This window comes from Pezoporus occidentalis, unplaced genomic scaffold (assembly GCF_034315485.1).
Source record: "Pezoporus occidentalis ecotype Australia unplaced genomic scaffold, CSIRO_AGI_Poc_V1 ctg241, whole genome shotgun sequence".
NCBI classification, from domain to species: Eukaryota; Metazoa; Chordata; class Aves; order Psittaciformes; family Psittacidae; genus Pezoporus; species Pezoporus occidentalis.
In genome coordinates this window covers 544,864-570,462 of record NW_026914297.1, presented here as the reverse complement: position 1 = coordinate 570,462, position 25,599 = coordinate 544,864, and the positions used below count along the sequence as shown (strand labels likewise).

Below are 25,599 nucleotides of genomic sequence, written 5' to 3'. Positions count from 1 at the left end.
TTCAATCCACAGGCTGCAGAACACAAAACTGAGGAAAAGACCAAACTTGAAGCGCTGGCAGGAGGAGCAGGCGTCAATCCTGAGCTCATCGTGAGGCTGTGGAGCGAGGGCAGCCGGGGACACGGAGCAACTCCTGCAGCACACGCCAGGGCTCACCCTGCAAGAGCAGCAATTCCAGTGGCAGCTTGCTGTGGGGAAAGTTACAGGAGGGCAGGCCAAGCAGCCTGCTGCTCTCCTCAGCATCTCAAGGCTCTTCCCTCCCTGTTCCTGCTCCCCTTCCCAAACTGGCTGTTTCCTTTCCTCCTCAGCAGGCCCTATGCATCGCATCACTCCTGATCCACCAGCCTCCCCTCACTTGACCTGGCCACAAGGAAAGTCCTGGCCAATACATCATCAGCCCCAAGCAAAGGGCGCGATGGTGGCTGGGTATACAGCTGGACAACACAAGAGGGACGTGGAGCTGTTGGAGCGAGTCCAGAGGAGGCCACAGAGATGCTGCGAGGGCCGGAGCAGCTCTGCTCTGGAGCCAGGCTGAGAGAGCTGGGCTGGGTCAGCCTGGAGAAGAGAAGGCTCCTGAAGGGGAGACCATAGGCAGAAGGGGAGCTCTTAGGCAGAAGCTCTTCCCTGTGAGGGTGTTGAGGCGCTGGCACAGGGTGCCCAGAGAAGCTGTGGCTGCCCCATCCCTGGCAGTGTTCAAGGCCAGGTTGGACACAGGGGCTTGGAGCAAGCTGCTCTAGTGGAAGGGGTCCCTGCCCATGGCAGGGGATTGGAACTGGATGAGCTTTAAGGTCCCTTCCAACCCAAACCAATCCAGGATTCTATGATTCCATGTATGTGCAGTCTGGAAGCCAAAGGTGTTCCTCCATAAAACCACCAGATGAGAGCATCACACACTTCAGCATCCCTCCCCAGGAACCTCTTACACCTTCAAAGTAGGCTGTTTCTCAATAAACAACATCCCTATGTCCTTTGCTTACTTTTTAAAGCACCTGATTTAATAACTGCCAACAGTATTCATGAACACTACAGAGGAGAGCAATGTCTGGCTTCCAGCTTAAGCCTTCGCTCCTAGGCGAGTGATGAAGCCACCTGGCTCTCTTTACACTGAGGCCAGATCTCAGGGCTGTGTAAAGCAATGTATTACCGGTCACTAATAAAACCACCACCACACCATGGAAATGGAAAAGGCAAGGATAACTCAGGATTGCTCTGCACTGACAGCTGTATTAGCAGGGTCAGCTGGCAGCACTCACAGACAAATGGAGGCTTCTCTGATATCCAAAATAGAAACAAACCCAGCACAGAGCAAAACAAGGGCCCTGACTTACCGAAAAGGGCTCTGTACCACTGTCAACAGAGGTGACAACACTGAGGGCAGGGAGGGAAAGGGGAAGTGGTTCTGCAGCAAAGGCCACCTCTCAGCACTTCTGCAACTTCAGAAACAGCACGAGGAGAAAAACAGAGCGTGGGAACCGCTCCCTCTCGGCTGCTTGACGTAAACCGGGTTTTCAGCAACATCTGCACTTGTGCCTTTTTCTTCTCTTTCAAAGGAAGTGTCTAGAGGCACTTCCTCTGCTCCAAGGTGGGGCTCGCTGGAGGGTAATTGAGCTGCAGTGACACAGAGAGGCATCATCGCAGGAAGCTCTGCAACGGGAACTCGCTTGTAGTAACTTATCTACCTATCCCTTCTCACTGGAGCCAAGTTGCCTTTTCCTTTGCTTTGGTCTCCAATGCGGGCATCTGCTGAAGCTGAGCTAGAACAAGGAAAAGTCATAGTTTTGCTAGAAGGTGCCCGAAGGATGATGGGCATGAATCTGAACTCAAAAGGCACTGCTTTTACTTGGCCCAAGAGAGAAGTTTGGTCCATTCAGAGAGGGTACAACTTGCAAAAGGGAGCAGCGATGAGCATGGTTGTGTCTGCAAGTGAAAAGCAACCACTTCAGATGCACAAAGCAACCACACTCACAGACAAGGTTTGAGAGATGGGATCTAACCAGCCTCAGGTCATCCAACAAGGCTGTAGGGAGACACCCACTCAATACCTTACTGAGTTAAGGGTCTGTAAGTCAAGCCCACTACTGGGAAATCAGGGCCCTTGCGCCACCAGGATCATTTGAGTTGAGCTCCAGAAACCATTTTGCAAGCTTGAGACTCAGGGCAGCCTGGATACACCGCTGAGAGCAGTGGCATCCTTTGGAGACAGCACAGAAGATGACAGCTCTGTACTGAGCAGCCTTGCTGGCAGCAAGGGGAGCAATCACAGCTGCTGTTTGCAGCCAACGTTCTCATCCCACGCAGCTGCATCGGGTCTGTGCTGTGCCCACAACAACCACAACCACCTGCAGCATTCCTCTGCCTCCGGGTGCCCCAAGCCCTGCTTTGCAGCAGCAAGATGACCTTCGGCCTCCTATCACACATATTCCATTGCAGGCAGGGCTGGGATTTATTTGTTCCAGGCACAAGAAACCAGGCTGGACTCCTGAAGAAAACATTATTTCTGACACAAGTCAAGCCCACGAGGGTTTCCTATTCCTTTCATATACCCGTGGCCTATGAATGAACCAGCTCAAAACCATACAAACCCCTAAATCAAAGACAGTGCAGGCAGACACCCCACACAGGCACCAGCTGCCTCCTCACCAGCCCCTGGCAGAGGCAGTGCTGTGAGCTCCGCGTTGCTTTGCCACCCATCCATGTGCCCATGCTGGCTCCTGACAGCTCTGTATGACGTTCCCCAGGGCTGCTGCTGAACGTGTGCTCATGCAGTAACACGCTGACAGCCCTGCGTGTGTCACCTCACTGCTGAGCCCATGGGCATCGCCTCTGCCCGGCGCTCAGAGGAATCACCCTTATGCCAAGGCTGGGCAGCTCGTGGGTGCAAGATGCTCCCAGTTGTAACACTGCTGCCACCACTGAAGCACAGGACAGGGTGGGACATCCCACTGCAGCACCGATCACCAGCGAATCCTTCATTTCAATGAATATGAACCTGGGCACAGGCTGGTTCACCACAGCAATGAAGAACAGAGCTATCACACACTGAAATGCACTCATCTCTCAAAGAGCAAAACCCGCTACTGACCACTACTGGGCTACACAGCGCAAAGGGAGTCCCAACAAGCCACATAATGGGTGCCCCAAGGTCAATCCTCACGCTGGCTTTAGAGAATCCAACTAGAGAGAAATAAGAACACCCCAAACAGCAGCAGTAGAACAAGTTGTGCAAACAGCTCTGTGAGCTTGAACTCGAGACTGAAGATAGGCACCAGATCATTTTTAATACAGCCCGACCATAGCACTTCAAGTGCTAGAAAGGGGCAGCGAACACAATTAGGATGCTTATTAAGAAATCCAGCGCTGGGTGTTTACAGAAGAAATCTGATTCTTTGCACTTTTTAAAGCAAGAGACCCAGACCGGAAGCGAGACCGTGAAAGGAATTTGTTTTACATGATAGTCCCCAAAGGCTTCCAGGTCTCCAAGTCAAGACATTCCCAGATTAAATCCCTATGCGACATTCTTCTTGCGCTATATACTGTTTAAACACCCACGGACTTTAATGCATACCATGGGGTTCGTGGAGCAGGACAGTTATACCCCAGGGAGCATTCTGCAATGTTTTACCACCACGTGTCACGCTCCTACCAGCTCCAACTGTCCCCAGTGATCCAGCTGCTGCGGTATGAACAAAATGCTGTCACAAACATATTCTTAAAAACACTTTGAACATGAGAAAACTTCACAGGAGAATCTGATCACATCAAGGATCAGATAGAGAACAACAACAAAGAGCTTTTGGATTAGTTATCTTCAGAAAGCACAGCTCTGACTGACACGTACTTATCTTGTTTTTCCTCTCGGAATTAGCACAGTCCATGCTAATCAGCTTTAAACCACACAGTGATCTCCTCTGCCACCAGAGTTGGAAAGCGTGGCCTTCATACACAGCACATGTCTCTTTAGACCTTAAACAAGAGCTGACACCTCCTCGGGCAGTTGGTTCACAACCAGCAAGCCTGGAAGCTGCCTCCCCACTATGTTTAAGAGAGGGTATTTTCTGACTGATTTTCACTCCCATCTCCCTGCACGTGCAGGATTCATGGCAGTCAGACCTGACCATGTTTGGCTGCCCGGCAGCACCACACAAGGACCCCTCTGCTTTAAATACGACTGTAACACAAGTCACAGCAGACACACTGAGGTCACTATACTGTCCCTCCCCACAGCAGCCAAGCCCGGGGGCACCTATATTTAGCCAAAGTATGCCCAGCACTTTAAAGATGGAAGGAGATCTCCGACTTGCCTGAATCACCGCCAGCACTGGCCACCTACCCAAGATGGGGACAGTCTGAGCAGGACACCCTGGCACCCGCTCAAAGCAGGGCATCCAACACCCTCCCCAGCACCCACGGCTCCCCCAGGGACAAGCCCAACCTTGCAGGCTTGGGAAGAGCAGAGCAGCACAGCCTGGACGCAGGCAGCTCGAGGAGGACATCGCTCCATCGCTTCTGTAGCTGGTTATGGTTGAGATGGCCAGCACTGAGTGTGGCTGTGGTTGGCAGGGGAGCAGAGGTCCTGCTGGCTTGTGAAGCAGCACCATGCCAGGACTCTGCTCTGCAACCACCCCGACACCCAGAGCAGGGCATGGGATGGAGGAATGACACTGGGGAAGCAGCCTGGCTCGGATCGCAGCCCTGTGTCCTGCCCTCAGTAAATACATTAGCAGATCCCTGTAAATAGAGCACCAAAACAAGGACCACTCTGTCTCTACACAAAGAAATCAATGCTGAATTAATAAGCCTTTTCCTCTGAGCTAAAAAGAAGCAGATGCTTGTTTACCAAAAGCATCAAAAAATCATCAAGAGGCTGTTGGATTGGACTTGTAAAAAAATAGAAGGAAGTTATTTGTTCAGTATTTTAACTTCTGCAGCACTCAGCACTTTCAATTTTCTCTCATTCTTATTGCATCCTCCCCGTGCACGAGGGCTATTTGATCCCTAAATGACAGTTTCCAGCAGAAACAGTAAAATCAGTTTAGGACTGACTGTCCCTTTAGATTAGCAAAAAGGACAGTCAGCGGTAACCAGCAGCGCGAGGCGGTTTGTGAGCTGTTTCAGAGAGAACAGCCACGTGCCAGGTTTCTTTCAATAGGGTTTTTTGATCTGAAATTGGAAGTCACAGAGAGCTTTACCTATTGTGCTGATGCAGCCCATAAGCAGGCTATTGATCTGCTCACCCTTGCAAATACACCAGTGACTTCATTTTATGGATGAGCAAAGCCACAATTAAGGGAATACAAAGTTTTTAATGTGGCTGTAAATAACAAACATAGCTGGAATAGTTTCCTGGAGTCTGGTCCTTTCTTCGATCCAAGGCAACACTTAGAAGGCCAGTCTTTAGCATAAGCAGGGTTAATACAAACTTCAGATTCAATGGAAAGCTGCAAACCAGAGTAGAAATACGGCATCACTTTGGGTTAACTGACCCAGCACCGCAGGGAATGGGGTAGCTCAGCCTTTGAAGACACTGCTCCCAGCAGATGGGTGACACGCTGCTGTGTCCCGGTACAACACGGACCCCAGCAGGAGCCAAGGACAGCACTCAACATTTTGCTGGTGTAAGTGACATCAGTCTCCGGAGCCATCAGGAAAAGCTCTCCACATCAGACCCCGAGATATAATTATGATTCATTTCAATATGCAGACTCAGCACCACTTTCCAATCCAACTCTTCCGCCTGCAGATACACCAAGCTCTTCCTGGAGACAACATCCCTTGTGACTCTGCTTTTTCTTTTGGTGCTCTGAATAGGGATCGGCTTACCAGGAGTCCTTTATTCCTGAAATTATTTCCATTAATCACTCACCATACAGTATCTCCAACAGAAGCTGACGGGCTGTGGGATGTCTAACAGCACCGCTGCACCTCCCAGGTGAAAGGCTGAAATGAAGGACAGCCCAAGAGGTGAAAGGACCTGGGATATTTCTAAGTAGCAAGTGAACTTCTTCAAACTGCTCCTAAGAATTGCAGTGTTTTTATACAGACACCTTAAATAAAAGTGGGGAAGAAGCACCGTTTGAACCGTCCATTCTTCATATCTGCTCACAGAAAAAGCAGATAAAGGAAACACAGCAAGGTGCATCATCCTGAAGCATTACCCTGCAGTTTTTCAATCCTGACTCCTCAGTACAGCTGCAAATTAACATAGTCTCTTAGCACCTTAATGGGACTTTCAGCTAAAGGAGATGTCAATGCCTAACTTCAAAATGCATACAAGGAGTTTCTAACTCTACATAAAAGCCCTGCAAAGAATTGCTGACTAAGACTCAAACTGGAAATACATTAAATAAAGTTTTATTTTACAAGAGTTTGCATTCAGAAGAGTAGAGATTCCAGATGTGTTTCTCCTTGCAAAAGTCAGGTGCTAAATTTCATCAGAATTAGCACTTTAAGCAGTTTGGCAGCCTATTTTCAGTGGTTAACTCGGGTCTTCGCATTTCCTGAAAGCATGCAACCCCCTTTAAAAACCACACATTAAAGCAGAAAAAAACCAATGGAATACTAAACACTGCAGTGTATTACAGACCCAGAGAAGCCTCTACCAAGAACAGAGTGTACTTCAGGGAAAAGGCTCTTAAACGGCTTTTAAAAAGGCTCAAGAAAAGATATTTGCTTAATTTCAAGGTAGAGAGCCTTTCATAGAACATTTTGTGATGTTCTTGAAGGAACCAAGGGCAAAAAAAGTCAGTAATATTACAACAGTGTCAAGGTTTTGCTCTGGTGACTGTGCTGGGAAACCTGGTGATTTGCCTTAGAGCAGCTTCCAGTGCCTAAAGGGGCTACGAGAAACCTGGCGAGGGGCTTGGGACAAGGGATGTAGGGACAGGCCAAGGGGAATGGCTTGAACCTGCCAGAGGGGAGACTGAGATGAGCTCTTAGGCAGAAGCTCTTCCCTGTGAGGGTGCTGAGGCGCTGGCACAGGGTGCCCAGAGAAGCTGTGGCTGCCCCATCCCTGGCAGTGTTCAAGGTCAGGTTGGACACAGGGGCTTGGAGCAAGCTGCTCTAGTGGAAGGTGTCCCTGCCCGTGGCAGGGGTTGGAACTGGATGAGCTGTAAGGTCCCTTCCAACCTAAGCCATTCTGTGGTTCTATGTCCTGCCGAGCAGATGCTGGTCTCAAACACAGGCTCCTGCCCTTGCCCACCAACCCTGGCTTCACAATCTCCACTGCCCTGCTCCCACACTGAACGTGTCCTCACATAGCTCTGGGATGGGTGTTTATCCTCCTGGTTAGGGAGGCACATGAATATTCCTCTGTTTGCTTTCTTACAACTTTCTCCCCATGGCAAACCGACAGGAGGGCCAGAAACGGTGCTGACAAATGACTTGTTTTTATTTAGAGGAACTGGCTTTCCCTCTTTGCAACACAGAGGAATGCGGCTGCTCTACTCTACATTTGTTTTGTGATTTCTCCATCTCTTCTTTAAAGCAAATAAAGGGGGGGAAGAAAAAACAAACAGCCAACCTTAACTATAACAACAACAAAGGCAGTGACAAACTCTTCACACACCACCACACAGGCTTGAAGAAAACAAAGAAGAGAAAAACCAAGTCTGGGTTCATTTTAATCCAGAATCGAGCTGCAGAAAGCAAGCACAAGACAGGCTATGTTTTAGAGGACAAAAGTAAGAGTAATGGTAGTTCTTCCCATCTGTACCTTTGCGCAACTGAGATTCCTCCTTAAATTATGTCCTAACAGAGGTAAATTTATCGCTTGCTTATCAAAATGAGCCTCCTCCAGTCCCACCTGGTTGGAGCCTCTCACAAAACATGGGCAATATGCCTGGAATACAGCTGCTTGTGCTTTTCCATCAGCACCACTCGCAGAGCTGGAGGTGGTTGAGCCAAGACAACGGGTAACAGCGCACTCCAAAGCATCCCATTGGGACACCCTAAGCTGCAGGGCAATAAGAGACTCAGATGACCAAATTCATTCTCTTCATGCTGGCAAACAAAGCACAGGGAGCCAGGAAATACAGCACAGTTCATCAGCCACAATAACAGTGGTTAAGTCTAAGCTCAACTTATCTCAACAGTTCTCTGCAGGGGTCTCAACCCACCCTGGACAACGCTGGACCCAGGGCTGAACCTAACCCCGATTCATCTCTGTGCCTCCATGAGAGCTGTACCACAAAATCCACATGGAACAAATCTGCACTTTTCCAGTGGGAAGCTGGAAGTGTAATAGAGTGTGAGTGAAACCCAGAGCTGTGGAGTTACTGAGATCACCAGGAGGAGAAAACCCGGGCTGGGGAGACAATATGGACCTCATTAAGCCATTGTGAGAAGTGTGTGAACAAACTAAGGACTTCACAACCAAGTGACAAAGATCATTTGTTTCAAAGCAAGGAGTAAATGGTTTCTGGTTCTGCAGCCTGTGGGTTTAACCTACTTGTAACAAAGGTGTTTTGAGGAAAAGTGTAGTTCTTAAATGGCTTATTACAAATAAACCCAGAGACCCCAAAGGGCTAAATACAATGTGGATGATGGCCAGATAAGTACTGGATAAGCAGGAAAATGCACTGAGGAGCCTGTGGCCTTAATATACCCTAGAAATACCCAAATCTGAAAAGCTGCTGATGCCAAGAAGTGCAAACCTTACACCAGGATCTCATGGGCTGGATTTCTCCCCTTGGTCAGGTTAAAGCCATTCCCTCTTGTCCTAATACTACATCCCCTCATAAAAAGTGCCTCTCCAGATTTCTTGTAGGTATTTAGGTATTATCCTCCCCAGCCTCCCTCATCTGTGGGCTGATGTCCTTGAACCAGAAAGCTTCTCTGTCACAAAACACTCGGTTAATCCTACACAGCAAGAGGGGGCTGCAGAATAACAACTGCCAGCCTCCCATTACTTCCAAGCCATGGAACTCAAGCTTCGGCCCAGGTGCATACACAAATCAAAAGGATGTATTCCGAGTACTGCAGCACACCCATTCACAAGGACAGGAGTGAGTTTTACTCCATGTGTTTGTGGAAACAGAGGCTTCAGCCGGCTGCCGTGAAACACCATGGCTGGAAACTCCAGTTGCAGATTTGCTCTGCACACATCACATCCATTACACTGGGGGGGGGGGGGGAATATTTGCTGAACTAGTTTTAAGCCCATACAGGTTGATAATTTAAACGCCGTTTGTCAGAGCGATGCACAAGGGGCAGCAACTCTTCAGAGCCTACTGCAGGATGGGACCAGAATCTTCAACTCTCTCTGACCCCACAAACACTGGTTAAAAGCAGCATTTCAAGAGATTTAGCCTGAAGTTGTTTAGAAAACAATGCAGCAATGTGTTCGCCAGGGGCTCCATGATAAAGGTACAAGGAAGTGCAGTCCTGCAAAAAGAAAACCCCACTCACTGGCCCCAAAAGGTCCTTTTCTGCTGATAATGTCACCCAGGACCTTCTGCTCTGTAGTCTTTAGAAAAATCCCAAGCATTTCCAGAGACAGCAACATCTGCAGAAGTTTCAAGACAACACAGACTCTACCATTCACAGCCTTTTAGAACATGGACTTGGCAGCCCAGGCTTCCTAAGTAAAACACACTGCTTAAAATGGGTGCTGGAGTAGGGGGTTTGTCCTTGAAACACTGGTTTGCTGCTTGAGTTTTGATTTTATGTCTGATAACCATCTCTGTCTCTCTTCCAACCCCCTACCAGGAAGGATCGGTGAGACAAATACCCATAGCTTCCAGGGGAATAAAAGGAAAAGCCAAACAGGAAAAGTAGTTATGAACAATACAGCCCTGGCTCAGTTAATGATCAACTCTGGAGCACACAGCATATTGCTCTTACCCAGTTATTTGCATGAAGCTTTTCATCATCAGTGGGTATTAAGAGGTGTTTTATGCATCACATTTTGTGTTATCGCAACCAGCAAAGTACTAAAAAAGATGAGAAGTTCCCTATGACTGCTCAGTCAACAGGAAGCCCATCCACTGCACAGGGTGAGCTCAGCTGCATGGAGGGGTGGGCAGGAAGGGTAAGGGGTCAGGTTCCCCTGCCTGCACATTCCCATTGCATCCTTGATGGAGTATGAAGCCATCTTCTGCAGTCATACAAGGAACATAATACACAATTAAATGGAAAACAGAACTGCTGCAGTCCGTACTGATCCTACCAGAGATGAAGAGCTCATCAACTGGTTTCTGTATCTCAAGCACCTCCAACCAGAGCGACCCTCAGCAACTTCAGCTGGAGCCGAGAGCAGTAACTGGAATCACCCTGCTGCTCTTCCAGCCTTCTGAGCAGCTGTTTCAAAGAACCTCCTCATCAACTCTTAAGTATCCCTGACTCTCAGCACAATGGTGAAATGCTCAGAGCCCCAGCACTTACAATGGCACAAAGGCAATTAAAGATTTCCAATAACACACTGCTCGGAGGACTGGTCTAATTGCTGCACGGTCAAGGTTTTTGGCTACAATAACATTGTGAGCGGATAAAAGACAACGTTGTAAGGTTTCCCATTCAATAAATAAATAAGCAGCTCTCCAAACAATAGCAACAGCACCTAAAGCTCCTGACTTTGCACAATTTAGAATGAGACGGTCATGAAATTTCCTCCATAAAAGCCTTGGCTGCATGACAAGGGTGAATGAAAGGGGTGGGAGAGGACAAGGGGCAAGGCAGGCTGGGCACAAAGGCAGCCTGCAGCAAGGAGGAGGCAGCACAATGAGCCCCAACCACCCCGTGGTGTAGTTTAGTGGAGTTTGTGATTACCTGCACAGCCTGTGACTTCCTCTTACGTGAAGCGTGTGGTTTCTTCACACCACGCTTTATCACTTAAAAGAAAACCGAGTGTGTGAAAGAGCAACAGCCAAGCCCGCCAGAACACTGGGTGTCTACCTTTAACCTTCTGCTTAAAATCATAGTGTTTAATTTGTTGGCTTTACTTTTTAAGAGCTCCAAATGCCCACAACACTGAACTTACCTCTTCCAGCTCCTACTTTCTCCCCCCCCCCCCCTTTCCATAGTTTAAAATACTTACAAAAACTATCAGTTAACATCTCATAATAGAAAACAGGCCAGTAGGAAGCAAGTATGAGAACCATGGAAAGGAGCAAGCTTATTCACAGGCTTAGACCCATCTGGCTCCAAACTGTTGGAGGATGAAGTAGTAAACAGCATTAACACGTGCTGAACGTGAGCCCAGGGAGGGCTCTCACTGCTGTTTTGCAGAAAAGAAGCTGAGGCAGAGAGAAAAGTACTTAAACACATGAAAAACACACAAACCCACCCAGAGGATGTGGGCACCAAAGGCAGGAGGTTAATTCTCAGGTTAAAAGGAAAGGCTGAGGACCATCGGCACCTTTGGACCCCACTCCCTTGATGAACACCAGCCTGGTGGGACTTTGCCATGGTCACACAGGAAGGATGTGGTGCAGCAGGGAGCCAGAGCTGGGTCTTCCTGAATCCCAGCTGAGCCCCCTAATCACTGGATAATCCCATTTTGCTACCCAGATAAAGAGGAAAACGGAGCGACAGAGGAATTTGGCATTATCACAGGGATGTGGAAAGAAAACACTTTAGGGGCACCAACAATGAATTAGATACCTAAACCTTGGCCAAAAGCAGAGAAAGCGACTGCAGGCAGGAAGAACGGATCTATGGCAATTTTTCCAGGTTTCTTCTGCTAAAAACAGGTTGGAATTTGCAAAATGGCTGAAGTCGGGCTTTTTTCTTTCTATCTTTCCATCAGCTGCCTTAGAGTTTTAACTGACCAAAGTATATTTTGTATTCTACACATAAAAAAAACCTGATCAATCAGCAGAATTCCCACTAGGGTCAATGAGAGCAGCAAGACTTTCTGGAATGAGGCACAGCTACAAAACCGGAGCATTTCTGATCAACACAAGTCTCTCGGACACTATTTGAATCCTTGTGAACCTGAAATGAATTCGACCCAGAGCAGCTGACTACATTACTGACCAAAAGCGTCAACACAAGAGCAATTTCTGCTGATCTCTGAAAGTCAGAGCTGATTAGCCAAATACATCTACTAAAGGATACACTGAAACAGAAGTTTCTGATAACACTGGGCTCACCACTGCCCTTCCCGTTCCACAGAGGATACATTTTTAGCCCAGCAAAACACCAAAATCTGGATTTTTAGGTCTTGCCCCTGATGAAATAAGGACACCCAATATTAACCAGCCTTTGTGAAGTTGTAATTAGGTGCATAAACTTTAAATAGGTCTTTATTATGCCGGCCTGAAAGCCCCAGCACTGTCCTGATTGAGAACGCTATCAGATGTTAATACAGCACTCAGCCTTGTGTGAGCATTCATGTGTAGGCCAAAAGCTCTGTCATTCTCATGCTTATTAATCTTCCCTTCCAGGAGGCAAAGGACAGCGTAAGCTCCTCTGATAACTGGGTTATCTCTCTCCCCAGAAAAGGAAAGGGTGGTCCTTCCAACCAAGCGGCCATTTAAACTACTACTAGATACAACCCTGCAGGGCAACGGGATGGGAGAGCAGAGACAAGCAGCATTTCCTCTTCCTTTGATCCCTTTCCGTCCAGGCTCAAGCTGTGGGTTAAGTGTTTGAGCAGAGTACAGAACAAACATCTTAAAAGCGCTTAAGTTGTTACCCAGCTACCTAACAGAGTTTGGTAAATCATGGTGAGCTGTAAGGAAATGTTTCAGCCTATGGTAGGTTGGAGTTTTGCTCCAGTTCCAGGATTATTGCTGCTTCCCATATCTCACCTGCATCTATGCTTCAATGGAACAGTTCAGGTGTACCACCCTTAAACCTCTTTTATCAGGAACCTCGAGGAAAGCTGTAATATTTACAGGCAACACCATGAGGGGAAAAAATTACTAAGTATTTTGGGCTGAGCACGAAAGGCTCAGAGAGACTGAACTAAACTGATTACCAGCTACAGGAGGGATTGTCAGCACTCAAACAAGAGGCTACAGAGTCCAGGACTTACTTCCATATGAGCATAAGCACGAATATCTACTGAAGTAGATACGTCTCATATAGATATGCCTTGTGTGAGGTAGCTCCATTTCTAGCAGGACAAGAACCCAGGTGCAGGTGGGACCCAGCCTTTTATCCTCCTGTCTTGAAGCCTTTCATGATGCTTCCAAGAGATAGAACAGCAACTGGCTTTTTTAAAGGAATATCAAGCATGGCTTTACCGCAGGGACTACGCTCTCTAAACCCCTTATCTACCACCCCATAGCAACCACTTCCCTCTTAATCCTTCCAGCTCAGCCCCACAACTCGGGCAGTCGCTGTTAATCGTCTATAAATTAAATAATTATTTGTATCTGCATTTCAAAGGGGGGTGCAGCGGGACAGCCCGAGCCTTCCAGCAGCTTAATACGGGCACAGCCACTCACACGGCACTTCAGAGCTGCCCAAAGGCTGACAGGACTTAAAAACTGGCATCAGTTCACGTGTCCCCCTCCTGACCTGCAGGTCCCGAGTGTGAGACCTCAGTCCTGCCCCTATTGCATCGACTGAAAATACCAACCCCAACGCCGCAGCTCCCAAGAAATCAAACAAGGGCCAAGCTCTGCTTAAAGCCCGAAAGAGGGACGAGGGACGCGGCCACTGGAGGCTCGCACCTCGCTAGCACGGCACAGCCCGGCGGCGGCGAGGGGAGAGCGCCGCAGCCCCGCACAGGGCACGGAACCGGCGGCACAGCGAGAGGACGCGCAGCCCCTGCTTCCCCTGAGCGCTGCTTATGGAAGCGCTCAGCTGGGACCCAAAGCTGTTGTAGGGACACCCCCCCCCAGAACAGCGGCGGAGAAGCGGGACGGGAGAAGCCGCAGCCCCCGGTAGCGGTGCTCCCACAGCCCCGCTCCCTCCGGCCGCGGTGCCGGCTCCGCTGCCACGGGGAAAGTTTGCCCGAAGGGAACCCGCGGCGGAGCCAGCGACCGAGAGCGGGGAAATCGCAGCCCCGTGCGCGCAGCGAGGGACCCGCTCGGAGCCGGGGCAGGCGGGAGGAGCGATGCGGCCCGTGCCGGTACTCACAGCTGAGCGATGGCGCCCTGGGAGATCACGGCGTTGTCAGAGAAGTACGGGATCATCGCGGCTGCCCGCGGGAGCGGCCGCGCTACCCCGCGGCATCGGGACCCGCCGCTCCGCTCTGCCCGCGCCCCCCGCACAATGCGCAGGAGCGGCCCCGGAAATGGGGCGGGGCTTCCGCAGGCCCCGCCCTCCGGCCGCACGTGGACGCTCGGTCCCAGTCGGTCCGGGACTGGGGTTTGAGCGGTGACTGCCCCGGGAGGGCGAGAGAGAGGGAAAGGGGATGGGAAACGGAACGGGAAAGCCCGAGCGTGGCGTTTGGTGGTGGTTTAAGTTATTTTATTATTAATAATTACTTTTATATTTCCCTTTCCCCCCTACATCCAGGCCACAGAACTGAAACGAGGTTTGAAGCAGCACATCAAAAGATTCTTTCATGCAAAAAGCAGGCAGCGACAACTCGGGTGCTCAGGAACCGAGTTAATATCTCTCCTGCAGGAGACAGGGGGAAGGGAATAGTTCTTGGCAATAATTTTCCTATGCAGAGATGTGACAACTCATTTCTGCCAAAGGAGAAACCTTTCAGTGCTGTTTCATCTTTAGCTCCATCGTCTCTCCCGAGAAAAGGAAGAAAGGAAGTTCCTTAGAACAAAAATCCTGTCCTCTGGCTGCTGGGAATTGCAGCGCAAGGAGCTGAGTTTTCCACTGCAGAGAGGAATTCAGATGTTACAGCACAAGGGAAACTATTAAACAGAATTTTATTTAATGGCAGAGCCCGCCCCATCCAGCCCTGCACACAGGACAACCCCAAGGCAGTGACTGCCTGTTCCAGATCCGCATTCTCCAGCCCTCACGCCCACCAAGCAATGGAAAAACAGCCCAGGAACCTCAGAAGCTTGTTCAGTGTTTCCCGTAGGGAACACAGGACATCACAGCAAGGAGGGATGCAAGTAATACACTGCTCTTACGTTGTCTGATGTGGATGGCACATGCCCCGCTCCAGCGAGATGGCAGAGGATGATGTACATTTAAACACATACACTTACTAACTAATTAATGGCTTTAATCTGACAGAGGGGAGACTGCGATTAGATACTGGGAAGAAGTATTGTCTGAAAGGTCTCAGCCATCGGGGACTCACAGAGAGGACAAAGCAGTGGATCTGTGATTCTGCAGGTTCTGCTAGAACATGGCTTGGTTGCATTAATTTAAGCAATGTCATCTTATATAGCCAGGAATACATCTCTGGTAATGGTTCCTCACAGCTGTAAAGAAAATGCAGTGCCAACTTGCTGCAGTGCCAAAAAAAATCATTTTCTGAGGCAGGAATGAAGTCAGTGCAAGAAGCAATGGAAAAATGAGGACATTATAGAAATGGAGGGTAACGCAAGCCCTCCAGAGGTTAGGGGACTGGCAAGAACCTCATCTTCAGTAGTAACACATACCACGCATTCATAGACTGAAAAACAAACCCAGAACTTCTGTTCTATTCTGATTAATAACTTAAGGGCTTTATTCAAGCACTGTGTAAGACTAAACACAGAGACATCAAGATTTCTTACACGCAACTAGCATTACAAAGGCAAGCCCTTAAAAACTGCTCAAAACAAGTGCAGTGATTAACTACAAGCAATACTCTCAAAGCAGCTACTCATAACATATGGATAATAGATTTGTAAATGAATTAGTCCTGGATTAATACAACCATGCACTGCATGTCCATATGCCAGGAGACCAAACGATAATAAAATATTGTAGTTTGGGGTTTTTTTGAACCTTTAGAAAACAGGAGTAGAAAATTCTTGAATAAGTTCATACATGGAAATCTGATCTAATAAGAAGTATTTGAACATGGTTTTGTTGCCATAAAGATTGCAATCCTAGCCTAAGACTGACACTGCCTTCAGGGTACACAGGGTACACATTACAGACAAGTGGTTCGGTTCCCATTGGTATAGCCTGTGTTATTTTCACATCCTGGTTTTTAAAATCAGGATTAAGAAACACCTTCATTTCTTTGCCAAAGTCACATCCTGCATTTAGACCTGAGCACAAGTACTGACCCCACAACCCGATCCCTCAGCGTGCAGGAGCAAGCCGGAAGAAAGGGCTTTGAGGGGATGCCCAACAAGATGAAGTTGAAGGCAGCAGGTCACAAGACAGCAAGAAGCTGCTCCTTGCTGGAAGCAGGTGCACTGTGCTGGGACAAACACATGAAGAATTTGAAGTGCACCAAATTGCAGCGATGACAGGCAGCAGCCTAAATCATCACTGTGCTGCCATGGAGCATGTGAGCACAGCCGTTAATCACCCTATGACAAGACACAAGTCAGTCTGTCTGGGCTCTCCTGTGCTTCCCAGCCCAGCACACGGAATTACCCTTTGCTGCAGGGGACAGGCACTGCCTGTCCGAGTTTCAGTCGGCATTTTGTGCTCCACAGGAGGTCACAGGATTAGCAGGGCCATGCTGCAAGTGGTAAACAACACCACGTCTGCGCTCAGCACAACGCGACCCTTGTTGGGCAGCAGGATTTAACCTCTGAACACTATACAGACTAATAAAGTGCAGTTCCATATATTGTGCAAGGCAGACTGTATAAATACCCATCCCTAAACCTCTGCAACACTAACTAAGCTGGCTGCTCCGGCAGCTAGAACCAGTTATGGAAGCAAAGTGGAAAAAAACTATGACAAAGCGTGCTCAGGACATCCAGCCAGGTACTTCAGGAGCAGGGGACAGAGGCAGTGCCAACCAGAGCCACCTCTGCAGAGAAGTCTAAGGGCACAAAGGGGAAACATGCATGTACAAATGTCTTGTATTGACTTGTAGTGTTCTGTTTGTCAGACAATAAAGCTGAAAATCATGGAATGGTTTGGGTTGGAAGGGACCTTAAAGCTCATCCAGCTCCAACCCCTGCCACAGGCAGGGACCCCTTCCACTAGAGCAGCTTGCTCCAAGCCCCTGTGTCCAACCTGGCCTTGAACACTGCCAGGGATGGGGCAGCCACAGCTTCTCTGGGCACCCTGTGCCAGCGCCTCAGCACCCTCACAGGGGATAATATAAAATAGTGAAAAATAAAATACATGGTTTATTCAGCTGCCTTAGCGTCCTTACCCATTTTAACATGTTTTGATCTTGCAATGATGTAATAGAGTAATTCTGTGTCCTACAGAGGACTTTGCAGCTTGCAAACGGGATCCTCCTTGTACAGCTGGGGCCTCAGGACATAGATCACCAGTAAAAACACATGAAGCCAGGTTTTGCATTAGCATGCACAGATTTCACACTTGCAGAAAGCATGCTTTCAGCTGGACATAGTCCTGTCAGTGCACATAGCCCCTGTGCAAAGAGGACATTAATCAAGTTGATGTTTCCATCCAAGATCAACAGCTTAAGGTGGAATTGCTGCTTCTTGTCAGACTACAAAAAGGTGTGGGTGTCACCTTATTCCACCCACTCCTATCCCACAGGGGTTGCTGAGTGTCTGCTCATGTGCCAAGATGATTAAATCCAGAGCAGTGATTGTCTTATTGGGCATGTTCAATTCTTACCCTACACTGGGGCCCGGTGACCTCTTTTCATTTCAGAATATATCTGCCAGCAAGACTTTCTCTGGTCCTCTCAGTTCTCTCCTTTTGAAGAGCCCTAATGAGGATGATAGATTGCCATAGTCTCTCTAGAAACTTACTCCAGTGGGTATGAAGGGTTGGGTATTATTTTAAATGCCTTTGGACTGAAGTCCAGGTACTGAAGCAAGGAATATTCCTCTCTTCCTCCAACACAGCGGGGTAAACCTGTGGAAGGTACTACAGCTGTAATGTTAGTCATGTTCAAGGTAAAGTGAACAGTGGGAGGTTGTCAGGCGTAGGAATTTTGGCCTCGATCCATTAGTACCAGTGTAACAGATAAAGCGATGCACAACCTGGACTTGTGTTTTCAGGGCATGATGAGAACAACTTGTGAAGCTGCTGCTCTAACAACAAACCTCCCCCTCAGCACCATCGCATCCTCTCCCCACGGAGCGATGAGCTACAGCACTGCCTGCCCAGGCACCTTCACTGTGCACATGGAAAGGTTGTTCTCCACTGCTGGGCAGCTGTTTCCCATGTCATTTAGGACAAATTCCAGACTCTGGAAAACAACATGTCACTGCTCCAAGCACTGGAGTCTTGCACAGGCACTGCCAGAGAGAGCAGAGACAGCAAGTTCATTTCCATGTGCAGAGGGCGGGCAACTGCTTTGTTTTTCTCATCAGCAGCTGTACTCAGTGCTTCCCCACAAAGGCAGCTGTCTCAGCATCAGGTCTTATGGGGGAAAAACAGTCCTAAAAGGTAGCTTGGAAGAATATGGTGCCACACTGGAGCTGGTTGAGGGTCAAGGGATCAGATGGCCCTGCTTTTGTTTTGCTGGGAGGTCAGTTAATTCATCCTGTTGCTGTGAGGACATAATGAACAGGCTACAGATGAGTCTGAGTGGATTAAGGCTCCATACAGATGACTTATCTGGGGAGAGCCTTACACCGTGAACAGGTAGGGAGCAATCCATTGAGAGCAGCACCTCCTGTGCTCCATCCCCACCACAGAGGGAGAAGTTGCTCTGTCAAGAGTCTTTTGGCCATTGTTAGCATGGGAGACAAAGCCTTCTGCATTATGTAGTCCAATTTATCAGGAAAACATGAAGCCTCTTCAGTAGCAGGGATCATAAACAAGCCAATGCATGCAGAGCAGAATGAGACATAGGAAAGAAACAAAGCATCCCCAGTGAGTGAGAGGCTTACCACCCACCAAGGCAGCACGGAGATACACCAGCGTTATTACACACTGTCAGGGAAATTTAACAAAGTAATTAGAAAGGAGGCCATACCTAGTTAAAAAAGAGGGGGGAGGCAGGAACAGGGAAAGCATGCAAAACTATACTTGAATCCTGAAGAACCAGTCAGAACAGGAAGCCACGTTCCAAATTTGGTTATTTAAGCTGTCAAAGAGTATTTCTGTTTCTAGTTCTTGAGCAAAGAAATCAGACAGGCACAGGGATAGGGCGATAAGCATCACAGAAAGAACAAACCCCCGCTTTTAAAGCCCTTCTGGTCAGTGGCCAGTCCTGATCAATGATTAGGCTTCTTAGCTGAGAATTCAACACCTATTTTGCAATATTATCACTTCATTAAACCCTTCCCTCACAAACCCCACACCCAATCACTGCATAGTTTACTTATCATTAAATCTTAGAGGGTCTGACACAAAGAGGTCAATGCTCAATTACACCCCTTTTACAGAGGCAGAAGCAAAGAAGACTGAAGGGACCTGAGCAGTGTCCCTTTCTATTTACAACAGGAATCCTTCCTTACCTTAGATTCATCTACCTTAGAGCACCTGGTTCATGCTCAGCAGGAAACATGAGCACGTATGGAATCTTTACAGCACCTCCTGGTCAGATCCTTCTTTGCTAACCTCTAAAGAAGGAGCCCAACTGCATGGGGGCAGTTCTGGGCTTGCTCTGTGCTAAGCAGACCTTTTTGGTAGCTGAAGGACCTGACCCACCTTCTTTCCTTTCACTTCCCAGTTGGTCTTTGCTTTGTTCCTCACTCTCCTCTGTTCATGTGCTTAGATTGACACATTAAAAATCTCTTTCATAAGCATTCACGTGTTGATCGAGCTCCCTGCTGCAGCATCCTGTGTTTACCTCGTAATGCAACAACATTAGTCTGCTTGATCCTTCAGATCACACCTGAAGTCACCTTACACAGTACTGTGATCCACAGGTATGTAATCAGACTGGTCATGCTGCAAGCACAGACACAGAACTTGCAGTGAACCCCGGTTTTACTACAAGTGCTCTATCTTTGCTCACAGTTTGGTGATAAACCAGCTGGTAATCAAAACTGGAGACCACAGACCCGCTTTGGTGGCCCTCAGAACAGTTTCTGGTGGTCAGCAGAGCTGGCAGATTAACAGAACTGCTCTTTATCTCAGTATTACATTCTCCACAAGCAGCTGTAGTAAATGCCACAGGGAGGCTAAGCTGTCACTGAAAGGAAAGACAGAAAGATGGATTCAGGAAACACATTCTAAAGATAAGGTTCATACTGCAAGAGCTTAGTAATCTCCGGCATGGATAAACACAAGCTTTCCTGTACACTACACACACAGTCCCCTCTCACTCAAGATCTGGAGTTACAAACTGTCTTGTACATCCATTAGAAGATCCAGCTACTGTTCAAGTACCAACAGAGTAAGTGCTTGGCAACTGCAGCAGCAAGCAAAGGAAGCATAAGGCAGGTTTAGTTCCTAGAGCTCACAGCGGGTGGTTTTTGGAAGTCTCTTGCAACAGCAGATAGGCTCTAAGGATAACCATAAGTGTCAGGAGCCTGCCACAGGAGCACCAAATGGTGATGATACACATCTCTAAGAGCCACAACAGGCAAAGGGTGCTGCAGATTCACACATCTCACCATGGACTGTACGTGAACCTTCTGAAGTGCAGTCAGTTTGGTACCCCTGGGGACTAGCACCCCTCTGCAACAACCCAGAGGTAGGGAGATGCTTACAACAGGTCTCAGTTTAAAAAGCAAAGTTGGCTTATGATTTATTGAGCTGTCGCCCTCTACAATGAAACACATGCACCAATTCCACGTACTGTTTGAAAAGCAACTTTTATGCTGTTACAAACCATAAGTTCCTGCATCAGACTGTGGTCGTCCGCTCCTAAAACAAAGGTATTTACTCACAGCTTGAAACCTTGAGGCATCTTGGCATATCCAACTGCTATCATGGCAATAATCTGATTGGCTTTCCTTCCCAGTTCACTCCTGGAAGGAACTATTTTGACTAAAAACAACAAACCAGAAGTGAAGCATACTTGGGCTGCAAAACGTGGTTTGGGTTTATTTCTTTCTGGGGTTTTTCACACCACCTGAAGAGGGGAGGAAAACCACTTTTAGAGAACATTTCCAGGTAACAACCCCCAGATTTTGAGCAGGACCTCATCACTTCCTATGGCACTTGAAGGGAGCGACGGGCTCCTCAGCTTTACCCAAGCAAACAGACTTTAGTCTGAGCAAGAGCCAGGCCATAAAAGTTCAATACAGCCTACCCAGTTTTAGATGCAGCAGTTACTGTGCAGCCTCAAATGCTGCATTTCAGCAACCACTGGGGTTTCAGAGCACCCAGAAGTGGTAAATTCACAGTGTGGAAATAGAGGCACACTTTAAAACATAACCCCAAAAAGCAACCAGCAGATCCTGACAGCAAATCTGACGCAGACTGCAGCACCACTGCTGTCCCGGGCCCTGGAGATGTCGTTTGTCAGCAAAACAAAGATGCTGAATCCTTGCAACCTTGGCACAGAGCGCACAAAACATGACTGTCAATACATCAGTTGGTGTAAATACAACTCAGAGCTCAATACACATGCGTTTTAGGTAAGTTTTAACAACATCAGGATGATGCAATGAGATTGTTAATGCAGATGCTTCATTTAGTGTATTCAGCGTGGCAGCATGTCTGGGGACAGGAGGAGAGATGCACAGGCCAGCTGGCTGTACAGCCTCCAGATAGCCTAATAAAAATGTCTAGAAGGCAGCTATGAAGGTAATAAATATAATAAATAGATTCTCCAGGACATCTGCTTATGTATTACTCTGTCCCAGTCCCATTAGCCAAGAGTTAGACAGGTGACAAGGACTGGTTCCATCAGGGACTCCAAAGCAAAAATTGGACCTGTGTTAGGGGCTTGGGGATTTCACCCATAAGTGCAAGAATGGTCACAGTTAACAGCAGGTTACAGAGACCCTCCTGCAGAGCAGACATGAACCCTCTCTCTGCACCTCCAATAACTCTCCCCATCTCTTGGAGAAAAGCTTTAAGTGGATTCTGCTAATTCACAAAGCAGAAAGCTCCTCATTCCACGATGGTGCTGGCAGAAGCGGTCTTGTGGCGAGCGCAGACTTGTCATGTCATTTGCTTGCTCTGTAGAGCAGGTTTAAGTTTAAACAACGTTTTCACACACTTCCTCTCCCTCACCCGTGAGACAAGAGTCCATGCAATGAGGCCTCTGTGCTGTTAGATCTTAAAAAGCACAAACAGATCAGTAACCAGACAGACTGTTTGTTTTATGTATCATGATCTTGATGTACCTACCTAAAAGTTTGAGCTCTTGTTTGAAACAAATTCCTCTGCCTCTTTGGAGGACATTTTAGACTGGCTGCTCTTAACAGCCTCTGCTCAACAAGCACAGTCACTCCAACTGTCACTCCTGCTGTCCTGCTGCCAGTCTTTTCTGCACGCTCCTCTTCGCCTCAATATATATCCCATAGCTCATCAGTGAGAAAAGATAAAGAGCAGAAACCTAACACAAAAAGCTATCTAGAAATTGCAAGGCACTGGACTAGCAATGCTGTGGGGCTGGATCCAAATGGAACATCTGTCTCTTCTGAGAGAGCAGTCCCTAGATTGTGCAGAGACATGGGGACTCAGGAGGAAGGAAATGAAGGCTGGACTTCATGATCCTCCAGACTGATCACTGCAAACATCTCCCGACACCAAACACATCTACGTGCTTATGCTTAGGTCTTAAGCTAATTCCACTGCAAGCATTAACATCTCTATGCACTAACATCCTACTTAATAAATACTGAAAAGTTATTTTATTAACCCAAACATGCTTTAGTACTACCAGAGTCGTGCATTCCACATCCAGTTAACGGGACCAGTTAACACGACGAGTCTGGGCTCGCTTGATGCCAACCATGATAGCCTGAGGTAGCGTTTGAGCACATTTTACAGGAGTGCAGGAGACAACAGGACTCCTCATCAGAGGAATTTTACAAATGGCAAAAATCCCACCCCAAACACTGGCTGGAGCTACAACCAGGTCACCTGAGTTCCGCCCCAGGAGAGCTTCACCAGCCTGGCCTTGCCCAGGCAGGCAGGTAGGAATGTCAGGCTGCTGCTGAGCGATACCTCAATGGCACTGAAGCTGATAACATACCTCGCTCTTAAAGCCAAACTCAGACCATTGCCTTTTTACTGTCTGGATTTTCAATAGCTCCTACTTGCTATGCTCCCTTGAAATCTGGGGATCAGATATACTCAAGAGCTCTTTACATACATCTGCTACTCCTCCACGGCAGGGCTCCAGGTTGACTACTTACCCCTTTTGACTGTATTATTTTTATGCTGCTGTAATCAAACCCATTTAACACCCACCCCCTTGTTTTCCCTGCTAAGGCTCTTGGTTTCAGTTAGCTTTCTGACCCTGGTCACAGGAGGCAGGTGGTTCAGATCACCACATCAACAGCAGGTTGTCATTTCCTACCACAGGAAGTTATTTCAAATCTATTAAAAAAGTGCTCCTTTCAAACCTAACCTACAATTGTTGCTAAGTGCCCACAACAATTAAATACCTCCCATCCCTTCCAATACATTATGTATACTGAGATCAAGTCATGAGTTGATCTTGTGACTGCTGGAAGGCTAAGAGTGGAATTAAAAATCGGAGTTTAGCCGAGTACAATTTGAGCCTTTGGGAATTGTGCTTTCCAGCTTTCCTCTCTGTCATGGAAGTTGTAAAATGAAGCAACAGCAATTTTTAAATCATCATTTCAGGAGAGAAGACTGAAGGAAACAAACCAGTCACCTTCCCCAGGCCATGCAATCACAGGACTGCGCTGAAATCATGGGAACGTGCAAGCATTTTTCTATTGCGGATTCATCCAAGTTGGCCCCAAACCCAAAGGCCAAACCTTGTTCAGACCTTCTGAATACAAGAAATGACAGCTTCTGTTGTTATCTACTCACACAAACAACATTAAGGAAAGAACTGTAACAGCCAAAGAGCTCATAAAGGGAGAACTGTTTCACCTTCACTTCCCCTCTACTCCCTCTGGAGGGAATCTTAAGCCTTTCCTAAAAGTTGACTGGAACGCTTTAGTGCTCCTGCTGCTGGAGAATCTACCTGGTAGACAGAGTTCCTGCTTTTATTAAGTTTAGCTGAAATAATTTATTAAGTTTAGCTGAAATAATTCTTTTGATGGCTTAGAGGATAGGAGACAAAGCTTACAAGGCTTCAAGAAGTCCACCCTTAAGACTACGACCACATTATGAAATCACCGTTAACACTTGTCACCATTCGATCAGCTGAGTGTCACTGGAGAAGCATTCATCAAAACTGGTTCTTCCTGAAGTAACTGAAATCAGCATTTACAAAAGGTGAGCATCTCCAGGCAAAACAACCCCAGTTTAAAGAAATCCCTGCAAATTCTCGGTGTTCTCTCAACTCTGGAGTAGATGTTTGATGATCTGCATCAGTAGCAAGTAGCTACACATCCACTGAACATGCTGTTTTAAGCAGCAGGTGCCCCTATGGCATAGGATCACGCTGTGCTTCAGCTTCTAGATGTACAGCTTTTCACAGATCCCATGTACACAATGGCCTCATCAGGAGAAGAAACACAGCTAGAGGACAATCATCACTGCTGAAGTCTCTCCTGTGAGACTCATGCTAACCAGGCAAATCCAATTCACCTCTTGATGGCAACAGAGACTTTTAACCAGAGAGCCAGAGTTCGTTAGTATGGTTATTCCTCTCAGAACATTCTGATGATGGCCCAAATCCCAAGGAACATCACAGGACACTGGAGGGAGCTAAGGAACAACACAATCAGGGTTTGTTCCTCAGATACAAAGTCTCCACATACACAGAGGAGTGGTGTCTTCAGGCAGGACACCTCTTCCTGGATGCAAACAACAGTTTGGTGAATATACTCACTGACAGTTTTGCAAACTGCTCCCAATAGGTATTTTTTAGTGTTTATCTGACATTCTCCATTGGCTACTGCAGCAACCCCTGCCCTGGGAGCATCATTCAGGCCAGTTCAATGCATTTTCCAGTAAGGTACATATAAGACAGTTGTGCAAGATTAACAACAGAGAGAAAATGATGCAGAACAGAACAACAATAAACCCCCTTGCAGAACATTTTACACAGAAAGAGATCCTTGAGGACTCTTGCAAGCCTCAAGTGACAATCTTACCTTCTGGGCTGGGACCGGCATTCTTCTTCCCCACTGTCTGCCTCCTGCACAGATAGGAAAGGAGAAAAAAGTTAATATACTTTAATATATGCAGAATGCAAAGACTTGCATTTCACTGGTCTGATTGTAGAAGGCAAAGGAAACTCTCACTGCTTCTGCATGTCACTGTCACTGCAGAGGAGCTCACTCTCTGCTCCGCTGTCACTTCGGGTTCTCTCAAAACTCACTTAAGAACTCAACAGCCCAAGAATTTTTGCCATTGCAGGACCTAGCATGCTCTGGTGTGGACTTCCAGCGACCCCTGCCAAACAAGGCAGGCTGAGTAAACACACAGTTTACTTCTGGACAAGAAGCTCTGGGTTTTCAGTTACCTTCACATAGATCATACTAATTCACAGTCAGTGTCAGCAATCGCCTGTGAGAATCCACAAAACCAGCAGGTAATGAACTGACAAATAGGACTGAGTGAGTGTAGATAGATTAGAAAGTAGAAATTTGACATCCTATGCTGCTTGAAATGCAAAATTAATATGCACAATCTCTA

General features: G+C 47.6%; 1 protein-coding gene across 5 annotated transcripts in view; it reads right to left on the bottom strand.

Moving 5' to 3' along the window:
• The window catches only part of SSH2 (slingshot protein phosphatase 2), an 89,505-nt gene that overhangs the window by 35,195 nt on the left and 28,711 nt on the right, over positions 1-25,599 (bottom strand). For 3 of the 5 annotated variants that reach the window (XM_062622424.1, XM_062622427.1, XM_062622426.1), the window contains exon 2: positions 25,056-25,099. In XM_062622424.1, coding sequence (XP_062478408.1) covers positions 25,056-25,099 — 44 coding nt within the window. Of the gene's footprint in view, positions 1-10,764; positions 10,782-14,028; positions 14,180-25,055; positions 25,100-25,599 lie in introns of those variants that run through there. The other 2 variants (XM_062622425.1, XM_062622428.1) reach the window with 2 other exon arrangements.